The 12,640-nt window shown below is 45.9% G+C and overlaps 1 protein-coding gene across 2 annotated transcripts in view; it reads left to right on the plus strand.

Moving 5' to 3' along the window:
* LOC110332449 (gasdermin-A2-like) overlaps positions 1-8,584 on the plus strand; it is a 9,794-nt gene extending 1,210 nt beyond the window's left edge. The window contains exons 2-10 of one of the 2 annotated variants that reach the window (XM_021213688.1): positions 889-1,107; positions 1,300-1,480; positions 2,638-2,803; positions 3,784-3,880; positions 4,341-4,430; positions 5,608-5,762; positions 6,219-6,333; positions 7,995-8,068; positions 8,292-8,584. In XM_021213688.1, the coding sequence (XP_021069347.1) occupies positions 894-1,107; positions 1,300-1,480; positions 2,638-2,803; positions 3,784-3,880; positions 4,341-4,430; positions 5,608-5,762; positions 6,219-6,333; positions 7,995-8,068; positions 8,292-8,534 (1,335 nt within the window). In that variant the 5' untranslated portion in view covers positions 889-893 and the 3' untranslated portion in view covers positions 8,535-8,584. Of the gene's footprint in view, positions 1-888; positions 1,108-1,299; positions 1,481-2,637; positions 2,804-3,783; positions 3,881-4,340; positions 4,431-5,607; positions 5,763-6,218; positions 6,334-7,994; positions 8,069-8,291 lie in introns of those variants that run through there. The other variant, XM_029546510.1, reaches the window with a different exon arrangement.
* Positions 8,585-12,640: the final 4,056 nt, after the last annotated feature.

Genomic DNA, 12,640 nt, shown 5'->3' on the forward strand with positions numbered 1-12,640 from the left:
CTTCTTCTTCTTCTTCTTCTTCTTCTTCTTCTTCTTCTTCTTCTTCTTCTTCTTCTTCTTCTTCTTCTTCTTCTTCTTGCTACAGCCCTGCTCACCAAGGGCTCACAGATTTATTTATTATATGTAACTATACTTTAACTATCTTCAGAGACACCAGAAGAGGGCTTCTAATCACATTATAGGAGGTTGTGAGACATCCTGTGGTTGCTGGGATTAGAACTCAGGACCTCCAGAAGAGCAGTCAATTCTCTTAACCACTCCAGCCCTTGAGTTGAGTCTTAAAAGATGAATACAAATTCTTTTTATTTGAAAGGGGATTTATCTTAAACAGAACCAACAAAGATAAAAAAGTGAGCGAGAGAAAGGAACTGGGAAACTGACCCATTTATAGCCATGTTGCTAGGAGGTGGGTGGGAGGGAAGTGGAGGGTACAAGCAAGTGTAGCCTTGCCAAGGAAAGGGCAACTGGGGAGGCTGCTCTGCTCTGACTGCCCAGGCTCCTGGGTTCAGTGCAATTGCTTCCTTTCCCTACTGTCCCCAGGTCCTAGTTTCAACTGTCCCTTAGTGTGGGAGGACACTTCACTTCCCCTGCTGATGACATAATCTAGCTGGGCTCTGTTCTGTGAAGAAATGAACATGGAATGAGAAAAGAGCCCTTGGCTAAGAGGAAGGCTGGCATTTTGTGTCAGCCATGTGAACTCCAGAGATTGGGAATGTCTATCCCCAAAGAAGGAATCCTTGGGCTCCTTACAGATCCAACATCCAAATGGCTCTAATTGTCTCCCCTCAGCTCTAGGAGTGAAGCCTGGTGATAACCTCTTACAAAGTCCAAACCAGGTCTTGACGACCTCAGTGGCCGCCTGGACATTGTCTATCTCTTCCTCCACAGAGACAATGTCTATGTTTGAGGACGTCACCCGTGCCCTGATTAAACAGCTGAACCCTGGAGGGGATCTGACACCCCTAACCAGTCTCATCGACTTCAAACGCTTCCATCTTTTTTGCCTTTTGCTGAGGAAGAGAAAGAGCACAGTGTTCTGGGGAGCCCGCTATGTCCGCACCGACTACACTCTCCTGGATGTGTTGGAGCCGGGCAGCTCCCCCTCAGGTCAGCCTCTCACCCAGAGCTGGGCTCTGAAGGATGCTGGAGGGCTAGGGCCAGCCATCCTGACCACAAGGAAGATCCTCAAGCTCTTTCCCCTGATATGGTTAGATCTCGCCAAGCCCAAAGTTCTCTCTAGGGGTGCTGACAAGTGGGGGTGCCTCCCAGTTTACTGTTTCTGTCTTTTCCTTCCCACAGATCCAACACTCCTTGCCAATTTTAGCTTTAGGAATATGCTGGATGCCAGAGTAGAGGGAGATGTGGAAGTGCCAAAGACAGTGAAGGTAAAGGGGGCTGCAGGCATGTCACAAAGCAGCACACTGGAGGTGCAGACACTCATTGTGGATCCCACAACTCTGGAGAACCTGAACAAAGAGAGGTGAGAGAGGATAGGGCTAAGGGGCTGCCAGTCAAAGAATACTGTCAATAGGACAAAAAGGCAGCATAAAGATTAGGAAAGCATCTTCACCAACCCTATACCTGACAGATAACTAATAAACTGAATTTACATAGAAACCAAGAAGTTAGGCATTAATATCCAAAGCAACATAATTTAGAAATGGGGTACAGAGCTAAACTGAGAATTCCCAGCAGGGGAATCTAGAAGGGCAGAGAAGCACTTAAGGAAATATTTAAGTCTTTAGTCATCAGTGAAAAGTCAATCAAGACATCTCTGAAGTTCCATCTTGTACCTATCAGAATGGCTGAGATCAAAACCTCAAGAGACAGCACATGCTGACAAGGATTTAGAGCAAGGTGGGAGAAAAAATTGTACAACCAATTTGGAAATCTATGTGGCAATTTCTCAAAAAAAAAATGAGAGTAGTTCATGCAATTGGAATCCAAGTTAAGGCAAGAAGGCACAGAAGGACAGAAGGACAGAAGATCCAGGGTGGTCCACATTTAGGGGGATCACGCAGTTTAGTGAGTGGGGGGTCACTGTGATTTCGGAGAGTGAGATTCCGATGGGGTGATGAACACACAGTCAGTATGGTTCACCCTTTGAGACATTTGCAGTAGATGATGCAGAGGAATAGGGCAGTGATTTGAGGGAGTACTCAGAACAAAAGCAGATTCTGTGAGGATGGAGATGTGTTTTCTTATGGAAGCAAAGTGGAGGAGGAAGTGGAGATGCCAGCTGTTTGCAGAGTTTATCTCAGCACCCTGGGAGGTAGTTGGCGTCATCTCTGTTTTATAGATGAGGCAACTCAGACTCAAAGCTGCTGTCCTGCCAGGAAGTCTGATTTTGCGTTGTGGCCAATCTGAGCCCTCATTCCTTCCCTGACAGTGTACTGTCTAGGATTGACAGATTAAAAAAGCAGACACTGAGGGGCATAGTGGCACACACCTTTAGTCCCAGTGCTTGAGAGACAAAGACAGGTGGATCTCTGTAAGCTCAAGGCCAACCTGGTCTACACATGACAGCCACGGCTGTACAGCGGGAAGCCTGTCTCAAAAATAAAATAATACAAAGCACAGAGGTGACCCTGGTGAGGAAACGCTGAGGGTGGTGTCTTCCTGCTTCTCCTGCCTTAGGAAACTGTCAGCAGACCACCCGTTCCTGAAGGAGATGCGGGAATACAAGCAGAACCTGTATGTGGTGATGGAGGTGGTGGAAGCCAAGCAGGAAGTCACTTTGGAGCGAACTAGCAATGCAAATGCCATCTTCTCTCTCCCCAGCTTTGCCCCACTGGGACTACAGGTTTGCTATACACAGACACAGATAGAAAAAGACAGAGACAAAGATGGAGACAAAACACACACACACACACTGTCCTTTGCTCAGTGGTACCCAGCAGGCCAGGTCTCCATAGGCCACAGACAACACAGAGCAAGTTCAGTGATACAGGATTTGTCCCCACCCCTCCCCCACTCTCCAGTCTGGTATGGTGGTGCACACTAGTAATCTCAGCACTCTGAAGGCAGAGGCAGGAGAGTCATGGGTTCAAGGTTAGTCGGGGCTACCTGGTAAGATCCCAGGATGAGTGCATTTTTCTGCTTTCAGAATGTCTTTACTTATAGATGAGTCACACAAGTAAAGCCCAGTAGAAACAAGTGCATCACTTATAATCTATGCATACATCTAGTGAGTATGTTCGAAGGGATGGAAAGGGATTGGGAGCCAGGGGAAGACTTCCCGAATGAGATAAGAATGGGACAGCTGGTGTGAAGGAAGGAGGGACCTGGGATGTGGGGCAGGATGATCCACAGGCAGGTGCTAGAGCAGGTCTGTCCAGTTCCCTCTGCTGTCCAGTCCAGATACAGGCATAGCTTGGTAGGGGGTGATCACTAGAAATGAATGTGAAGGGGGCTGGAGAGATGACTTAGTGGTTAAGAGCACTGACTGCTCTTTCTGAGATCCTGAGTTCAATTCTCAGGAACCGTATGGTGGCTTACAGCCATCTGTCACTGGATCCAATGCCCTCTTCTGGTGGGTCTAAAGACAAAGACAGTGTACTCTTATACATAAAATAAATGAATGTATACATTTTTTAAAAAGAAATGAATGGGAAGGCTTCAAGGGACATAAGTTCAGAGCACAGAGAAAGAGAACTGGAGATCCTACTGAAGGTTTCCAACCGCTTGTGTCCTCAAAGACTATCAGACCTAGCCCTGTATCTGCATCCTGTCCCTCCTCCTAATGGATCTCAGAGAACTCAGACTCTCTTTGTGTAATCCTAGGGATCTATGAACCACAAGGAGGCTGTAACCATCCCCAAGGGCTGCGTCCTGGCCTATCGAGTGAGACAACTGATGGTCTATGGAGAAGATGAATGGGGTGAGCAGAGACCAGCATGTGCTTACTTCAAGTTAAAGGATGACTGTCTGTGCAGTGGCATCCTGGTCCCCTCTTGCAGTGTGAGGGGATCAGGCAAGGGTGGGGGGAGCAGCTTCTTATGTTGCCCATTGCTGGAGACAGAACAAAGGTTGCTCTAGATTAAGGAGGAGACCTGAGTACCAGGTGTCTCTGGTATTGCATAAACTATAGGAAGTGAATCAAAAGCCAAATGAGCACAGCCTCCCACCTCAGGAAGACAAAGGAGGAGACAGATCATAACACCACCACTGGATTGATGAGTGGGGGGTTGCTATTGTAGGGGAGAGCTTACATCCTCCAAACGTGAAGGTCAGGTAAAGAATTAGATGGGGCATTTGAGGAGCTTCGGGTTTGAGGCTGAAGAAAGAAGGGTGTGACAAGCTTGTAATGACCACCTGATACCTTCTCTTGTCCCTTACAGGCATTCCACACATTTACACTGACAACAAGCCTACCTTTATCCCCCTGTGTGTGCCTCAAAGACAAGGCCTTACTGTCTGGAAGTTATCTGGTAAAGTCTCCCACTGTAAAATAGGAGCAGCAGCTCCTNTAATCTACCAACAAGAGCATCTGCTCTTTTTCCTGGGTCCTCAGACAGATAGAGGTATGGGATATAAACAGTGTCCAGAAGGAACAAAGAGACAGGTGTCAAAGCACAACCAGAAACAGAGATTTGGAGACAGGGTGTGTTCCAAAGTTGTATGGGTGGGTGTGCTCGCAGAATCTCCATGTTTTCATAATGCTACCTTGAGGCTGTCCTGGCAATGGCTTTAGTGAAAGGCAGCAAACAGTTTGTCCTGACAGATGTTCTTTTTGTTCTGGCTGTCCTGGAACTCACTCTGTAGACCAGGCTGGCCTCGAACTCAGAAATCTGCCTGCCTCTGCCTCCCAAGTGCTGGGATTAAAGGCTTGCAACCCCACGGCCCGGCTAGGATTGTGTTCTTGTCTATTTGTCTCTTTTTTTTCTCAGTGATCCAGGTAAGGAGCTTTGTGAATTTTTTCAAGGATTTTCTACACATGTAGGGAGAAAAGCATTAGAGTAGAAGGAAAAGGGAGGGAAAAGTCAGAGAGAGACATAGACAGAGACAGAGAGAGACAGAGAGAGGCAGAGAGAGGCAGAGACAGAGAGAGACAGAGAGAGGCAGACACGCACAGAGAGAGAAGAGAATAGAGAAGCCCTGTGTCCTGGGATCACAGCCTCTTCCAGGAAGCCATTCCCCCCTATGCAGAGTAGATGTACTTTTAGGATTCAGGGCACTAAACAGACAGGCTGCAGCTCACAGCCAATGTCCCTGGATACAGACCAACTGCTCTCTGAAACAGTCCAGTGTCCACTCCATGAAGTTGTCAAAGCCATCATTTGTCCACAAACAAGAAAAGGGGAAACAGGCTTCCCCTAAATGTCTCGGTGTAGTATTTTAAACTAGAAGTCAACTGTGCACAGGTAAAGGATGAATCCTGGGATGCGGGGTGGTAGTGGTGACTGTAGTGTGATTAACTGTCATGTTAGTTGAAGGCAGGGGGTCTAATTCACCTATTAATCTTTCACAACAAGGCTTTAGTATAAATTCATGACCACACCCCTTCATAAAGAGGACAAGTCAGATAAAAAGTCACAGGGTCCTGAGAAGGGGTGACGAACCTACTGAACATATATGTACAGCCTGCCACATTAACTGTGTCCCTAGGGGAGATGCACGAAGACTTTAAGACATTAAAGGAAGAGGTTCAGCGAGAGACTCAAGCAGTGGAGAAGCTGAGTCCAGTGGGGCGAAGCTCCCTACTCACTTCCCTCAGCCATCTCTTAGGAAAGAAAGAAGAGCTCCAGGACCTTGAGCAGACGGTGAGATTCCGGAAGTATGGAGAAAGGGAAGTATGGGTGGTGGCAGTCGTTGCAGACGGGGAGAACTGTGGATGGCACTGTGACCCAAAGCTGCAGAATAAATAGCAGATATCCTTCCCAAGGCTGCCCAAGTGCACCTTGGCTCTGGGCTACCACTGGCCTCTTTGCCCCTGAAAGAAGAGCATCAGTTCCTGGAAGTGGTGCCCTCCCTCTGATGGCCAGAGGTTACCCATAAGCCTATGGCGCCCCCTGCTGGATAGCAGCTTGTATTTTCCAGCACTCAAAACCCAGGGACCAAGGAGCCTACTACCTACCAGTCCAGCACTTTCTAGGACCTGACCACACACAGAAGAAACAGGGAGTGGGAGAGAGTCAGCCTCGGCTCACAGATTACTGTGTGCCAAGTGCTAGGTTAGACCTTTACCACAAGTATTAGTGACCCAGTTTTCCTCACAGCTTGAAGGGGCTCTAGACAAGGGACAGGAAGTGACCCTGGAAACACTCCCCAAAGATGTCCTGCTGTCAAAGGAAGCTATGGACGCCATCCTCTACTTCCTTGGGGCTCTGACAGGTGAGTGAGAAGTGAATCAGATGGGGTTTTTTCTCTTCTAAGAGTAAATCGTGTGAATGAATTCCCAAATGAATGAATGAGTGGATGCCAGGTGCCTTATTGTATGTGTGTATATATACATGTTTATGTTTATACATATATGTGTATATATATATATGCGTGTATGTATATATGTATATGTATGTATTCATATGTATGTATATGTATATATACTTATGTGTATGTATATATACCTATGTGTATGTATACATATGTATGTGTACATATATGTGTGTATGTATATACATATATATGTATGTGTATGTATATATACGTGTGTGTGTATATATGTATGTGTATGTATATGTGTATACATATATGTGTGTGTGTGTGTGTGTGTGTGTGTGTGTGTGCTTTTCTGTGTGTGCATGCATACACAAGGACCTGAGTTCAATCCAGGTACTTGAAAGAGAGGAAAAAAATCACCGTCAAATTGGTTTTATTCCTAGTGTTTCAGTTGTTTCATATTTTAAAAAGATTTATTTATCTTTTTTATGTCTATGAGAACACACTGTAGCTGTATAGATAGTTGTGAGCCTCCATCTGGTTGTTGGGAATTGAATTTAGGACCTAGGCTCACTCCGGTCAGCCCAGCTCCCTCAGATCAGCCCTGTTTGCTCAATCCTGCTTGCTGCGGCCCAAAGATTTATTTATTATTATAACTAAGTATCTGTAGCTGTCTTCCGATGCACCACAAGAGGGCATCAGATCTCATTATGGGTCGTTGTGAACCATCATGTGGTTGCTGGGATTTGAACTCAGAACCTTTGGAAGAGCAGTCAGTATTCTTACCTGCTGAGCCATCTCTCCAGCCCCTCTTGGTCCATTTTCATTATTATTATTATTGTTTTACATTTTTCAAACCTTCTGCATGGGGCTAAGTCCTTCACTTCCACATTGCTGCCTGCCTGTTAGCTTTAATTTCAGAGTCTCCACTCTTCTGATCTTGTACCTGTATTTCCTCCTTCCCTCTGGATGACATATTTTCCCACTAAAAAGAAAAACATCTCAGGCCACATTGGGTACAGAGTGCCTAACTTAACCCTGGGCTACAGAATGAGATCCTGTCTCAAAAACAAACAGAAAGCACATGACTTCTCCCAAAACTGACTCAAAAGATTAGAATTTTGGTTGCCTGTTGTTTTTTAGATGAGGTATCACTGTGTAGCCCTGGCTGACCTGGAACTCACTATGTAGAACAATCTGGCCTCGAACTCACAAGGTCCACATGCCTCTGCCTTCCAGAATGCTGAGATTAAAGGTGTGTGCCACTTTACCGAGTCAAAAATCACAACTTCTTTTAAGTTAATGACCAACAAAGGTGTATGTTCTAGAGCAGGTGTTCAGCTATGGATAGATGGAGGGTGGGATGGATGGATGGATGGATGGATGGATGAATGGATGGATGGATGGATAGATGGATGGACATATGGACAGATGGATGGACAGATAAACAGATGGATAGATGCATGGATGCATTGATTAATTGATCAGAGTGTGCTAACACTATTTGGAGTCTGTAGTTCCCTCTGAAACAGCCACACATCTTTTTTTTGTTTGTTTGTATTTTTGTTATTGTTCTTTTAGTTTTTTCTTTTTTCTTTCTCTTCTTTTCCCTCCAGAGCTAAGTGAAGAACAACTGAAGATTCTAGTAAAATCTTTGGAGAAAAAGATACTCGCAGTGCAACTGAAGCTGGTGAGAAAAAGTGACAAATGCCAGGGAGACTTCAGGGCAGGGTATGGGTGGGGGGACACTAGCACCTGTGGGAACATGCAGACCTATGGTGCTCACAGGCCCCAGCCTTATCCCTAGAGGAAAGTCTTCTCCTCTCCCTAGATACTTAGGGTCTCAGCCTGCTCTGGTGGGAGGGAGAAAGGCTTTCAGATTTGTCATTTCCACCCACCTTGGTCCCTTGTAGGTTGAAAGCATCTTGGAGAAGAACTTCCTGCAAGATAAAGAGGGTGTTTTCCCCCTGCAGCCTGATCTGCTCTCCTCCGTCAGGGAGGAGGAATTGATTCTAACAGAAGCACTGGTGGGACTAAGTGGCCTGGAAGTCCAGAGATCAGGTCCCCAGTACACGTGGGATCCAGCCACTCGCCCCCACCTTTGTGCCCTCTATGCTGGTGTCTCCCTCCTTCACCTGCTAAGCAAGGATTCCTAATGCACCTTCTCTGCCTGCTTCCCTAATGCCTTCCTGGCCTTACTATGCTCTGTCTGTAACACTCCAAGACACTACAGAGCATCCAGGCTGAGGACAACTGAACTGTCAGCTCATCCTGCCTCACAAACTTTCTCTCTCCTTCTGTCTTCAAGCTCAGTACCCACTAAGCCCATCTCCTGATGCTTAAATCCTGGAGATACAGAATCATTCAAACCCTTACTACTTTGAGTCACTTCATTAAGGGGGTGGGAAGAAGGTCTGGGGTGGTGGTAATGGTGGTTGTAGTGGTGGTGTGGTGGTGCACAACTTTAATCCCAGCAGAGGCAGGTGAATCTATTAATTTGAGGACAGCCTGGTCTACAGAATGATTTCCAGGACAGCCAAGGCTACACAGGAATTCCCTGTCTTGAAAACAACAATAACAACAACAAGGACATTTATTTCCTAGTCTAATCCTTCCCATGTGTGCCTCCAAAAAAAATTACTGGCTTTACAAGAATAAATGGAAAATACTATGTCAATTCCAAGACAAGCTGTCTTCTGGTTTTGCTGTAAAGGGAATCTGCCTTTGACGCAGGTAAGGAAACAGACATTACCCATACCTACACGTAACTGCTCATGCTGTTCCTCAGGCCTGCTGGAGAATGCTCCCAGAACTCAGAGGGTTAGAATCCAGAACATCTGCTTTACACTGAGAGGATCATCCAAACTGCCTGCCCTCACCAAAGAGCACATGTTCTCCAGCCCTGGTTGAGGGTTTGGGAGAGGGAAAGGAAGGTCTAGGGGACTATCATACAAGCAGAAGACAAAACAATAAATTTCAAGTTGGTTAAGTAGAAAATAAATGTGAGATCCTTTCTCAAAAAAAAAAAAAAAAATTAAGCTGGGCAGTGGTGGCCACGCCTTTAATCCCAGCACTTGGGAGGCAGAGACAGGTGGATTTCTGAGTTTGTGGCCAGCCTGGTCTACAGAGTGAATTCTAGGACAGCCATGGCTATACAGAGAAACCCTGGCTCGAAAAACAAAAACAAATTTTGGTGAATTACTAATCAAGGGGTTAGAGAGATGGCTCAGCAGTTAAGAGCATTTGTTTTTGTGGAAAAACCAGGATTCCGTTTTCCAACACCCACATGTGGCTCACAACCATCCATAACTGTAGTTCCAAGGGATTTGATGCTTTTTGGCCTACATGGGCATGTGTATTTATATGCAGACAAAAAACTCATATACATAAAATAAATAAATACAAAAAAAAATGTTAGAGCCAGGCATGGTGGTGCACACCTTTAATCTCAGCACTCAGGAGGCAGAGGCAGTGAGTTCAAGACCAGCCTGGTCTACAGGCTGGTGCAGGATAACCAGGGCTATGTTGTCTCAAAATACATAAATGAAAATATCAAATAAATAAGTAAATTTTATTGTTATTATTCAAGAGGCCCTTAGTTCAGTGTCACAGCAGGCACAGTGCCTGTTGCCAGGACACAGCTCGCACGCTCAGGAAGCCATCCCTACAACCAAGCCACAGGGAAGACGAAGCAAGGGTCACACTTTGTGGTCTGCTCCTCCAAGGAAAAGACAATGTACACACGCCTTAAATCCCAGCACTTGGGAGGCAGAGGCAGGTAGATTTGTGAGTTCGGATACACAGAGAAACCCTGTCTCGAAAAAAATCAAAAAAATAAAAAAAAAAAAAAAAGAATTTAAAATTTCTTACAAAGCCAGGCATAGCCAATTCAGATATAACCCCAAAACTCAATAGGCTGAGGTAAAAGAATTGTATGTTCAAGGTCACCCTTGGCTACGCAGACAGATTCAAGACACATACACAAAGAATTTTCACATATTAGTCAAATTCATATAAATATTTTTCTTACACTTTAAGCTCTTGCCTATATTGCCCTGAACATAAGAGTGGCTCAGATGACCTGAGTTCACTTTCTGGATCCTACATGAAGGTGGAAGGAGATATTTGACCCCAAAGTTGTCCTCTGACTTTCACAAGTGTGTCATGACTCGTGTAACTATCCACAACACTCACACACTCACATTCTCATAAACACACTCACACTTGCATGTGTGCACACATACATACACACACTTTCTCTCTAGCTCTCTGTCTCACACACATACACACACACTCACACACACACTTACACATGCATGCACACATGCACACACATACACACCAGCTCTGATAATAAGTAAACTCCGCCAAGGAGTTCTGGGATGTAAAAAGGCCAAGGCATCTGCATGTGAAAGGACACGCCTAAAGAGAGTCTCGTTTTCTCCTCCTGTCCTCTTTGAACCCACTAAGCCCAGTTCTTGGAATCCCATTAGTCAGGTGGGGAAATGGGGCAATAAGACAGAAGTGAGGTGGAGCCAGGACAAGCAGAGTGACATCAGGCTGGAGAGAGATCTGCCTGGAGGAAGGACGCCAAGAGACACAGAAGAAGCAGATGCCAGGTCAGAGGAAAGAGCCAATAGGGACGCTTGGGGGCTTTCAGGAAAAACACTGTGTGACTGAGCTCGGCTGCTGCTCCACAGACCTTTCAAAGATGAATGAGACAAGAAACCTTGGTCATCACACACCAGAAGACTCCCAAATGTCTGACCGAGATAATGATTGGTTGGGCCACCTTTGCAGATCTAATTAAGGTGTTTGCACAACCCCTAGACTATATACAAGATTTCAGATGCCCTACAGTGTAGTGGATTAAAGAAACAGAGACAGAGGCAGAAATCTAGGGGGATAGGAAAACAGATTTGTATAACACAAATACCAAAATTCTGCACATGTACGGTCATATAACAAAACCATCCCATACACTTAAGCCCCCAACTCCTCCTTTCTTAAGGGGGATGGGCACCTGAAAACAAGCAGGGGCTAGAGCTGTCTGTCTAAGAGGCTGATAGCTGTGCCAGGTGTGAAGTGGAAGGGAATGGAGGAAAGAAATGGGATGAGGGATGGGGACCAGAGAGGAGGGACAAGGTGTGGGAGGATTCTGAGAAAGTAGAGTAATAAAGTTTCAAGGTGTTTTGTGGAGTGTGAGACGCTTTCCTCACTCCTATCAGCCCCTAGGACATCTCCAGGAAACTGATTCTTCATATGGCCTTGCAGTAAATCACATAAATTGTGTTCTAGTGACCTGTGTAGAATCCTTTTTACATGGCTGCCAAGGAGTGACTAAAGAAAGATAATGGGGGCTGGAGAGATGGATCAGCAGTTAAGAGCACTGACTGCTGCTCTTCCAGAGGTCCTAATTTCAATTCCCAGCAACCACATGGTGACTTGCATCCATATGTAAAGGGATCTGTAGCCCCTTCTGGTGTGTTTGAAGAGATTGACAGTGCACTCACATTCATCAGAGAAAGAGTGCAAGAGAGGGGAAGTTCCTGTATGACCTACAGGGTGACAGCTGAACACCCACAGCATACATCCTGGGCTGTGCATCATCCCATCTCTGGGATCCACCTCTGAGTATGTGTGCACATATATTCCATATCCTTAGAGAAGCAGAGATGCTGCCAAGTTATTGAAGGCTGTGCCTTCCCCGCAGCCTTGACCAGGCTGGCTCAGACCTGGTGTGCCACAGTTGCTAGCCCACCTAGGGCAGAGTCTTCCAACCTAGGTAAAGTCTATTGACCTGCCACATCTGTGGTTTCCTCCAAGATGCCACTACCTGCTGAGAGGCTGAACCCNTTTTCCTGACTTGATCCTGAAAAAGCAACAAGATCCTAGCATGGTGGGGGATGCTTCCCCCTCCCCCTTTATAAGCTCAGACTCTTAAGTAAACATTGGGCCTTGANCACAAACTTGTCCTGGTCCCCTTTTTTTCCTTCCACACCTTTCCAATCCAAACCCCAACTTTCCTTTCAGGAACTCAGTAACCCCTGGCTGCTGGTGGCTANAGGTGGCACCCGATGAGTGGCCTGAAAGAAGAAACAAGGACTTGGGGTGCACTGACTTGGTGGNGCCCCACAGAAAACAGAAGAAGATGTATCTTGCATGGTAAGAAACATACAGCATTAATGTTAGCGCTACAAATTTCATTTTGAAGGCTGTTGATTGCAAGGGTACAAAAAGGATACAGGCTAGACTGAGTCAG

Source organism: Mus pahari, chromosome 14, assembly GCF_900095145.1.
Source record: "Mus pahari chromosome 14, PAHARI_EIJ_v1.1, whole genome shotgun sequence".
Lineage (NCBI taxonomy): Eukaryota > Metazoa > Chordata > Mammalia > Rodentia > Muridae > Mus > Mus pahari.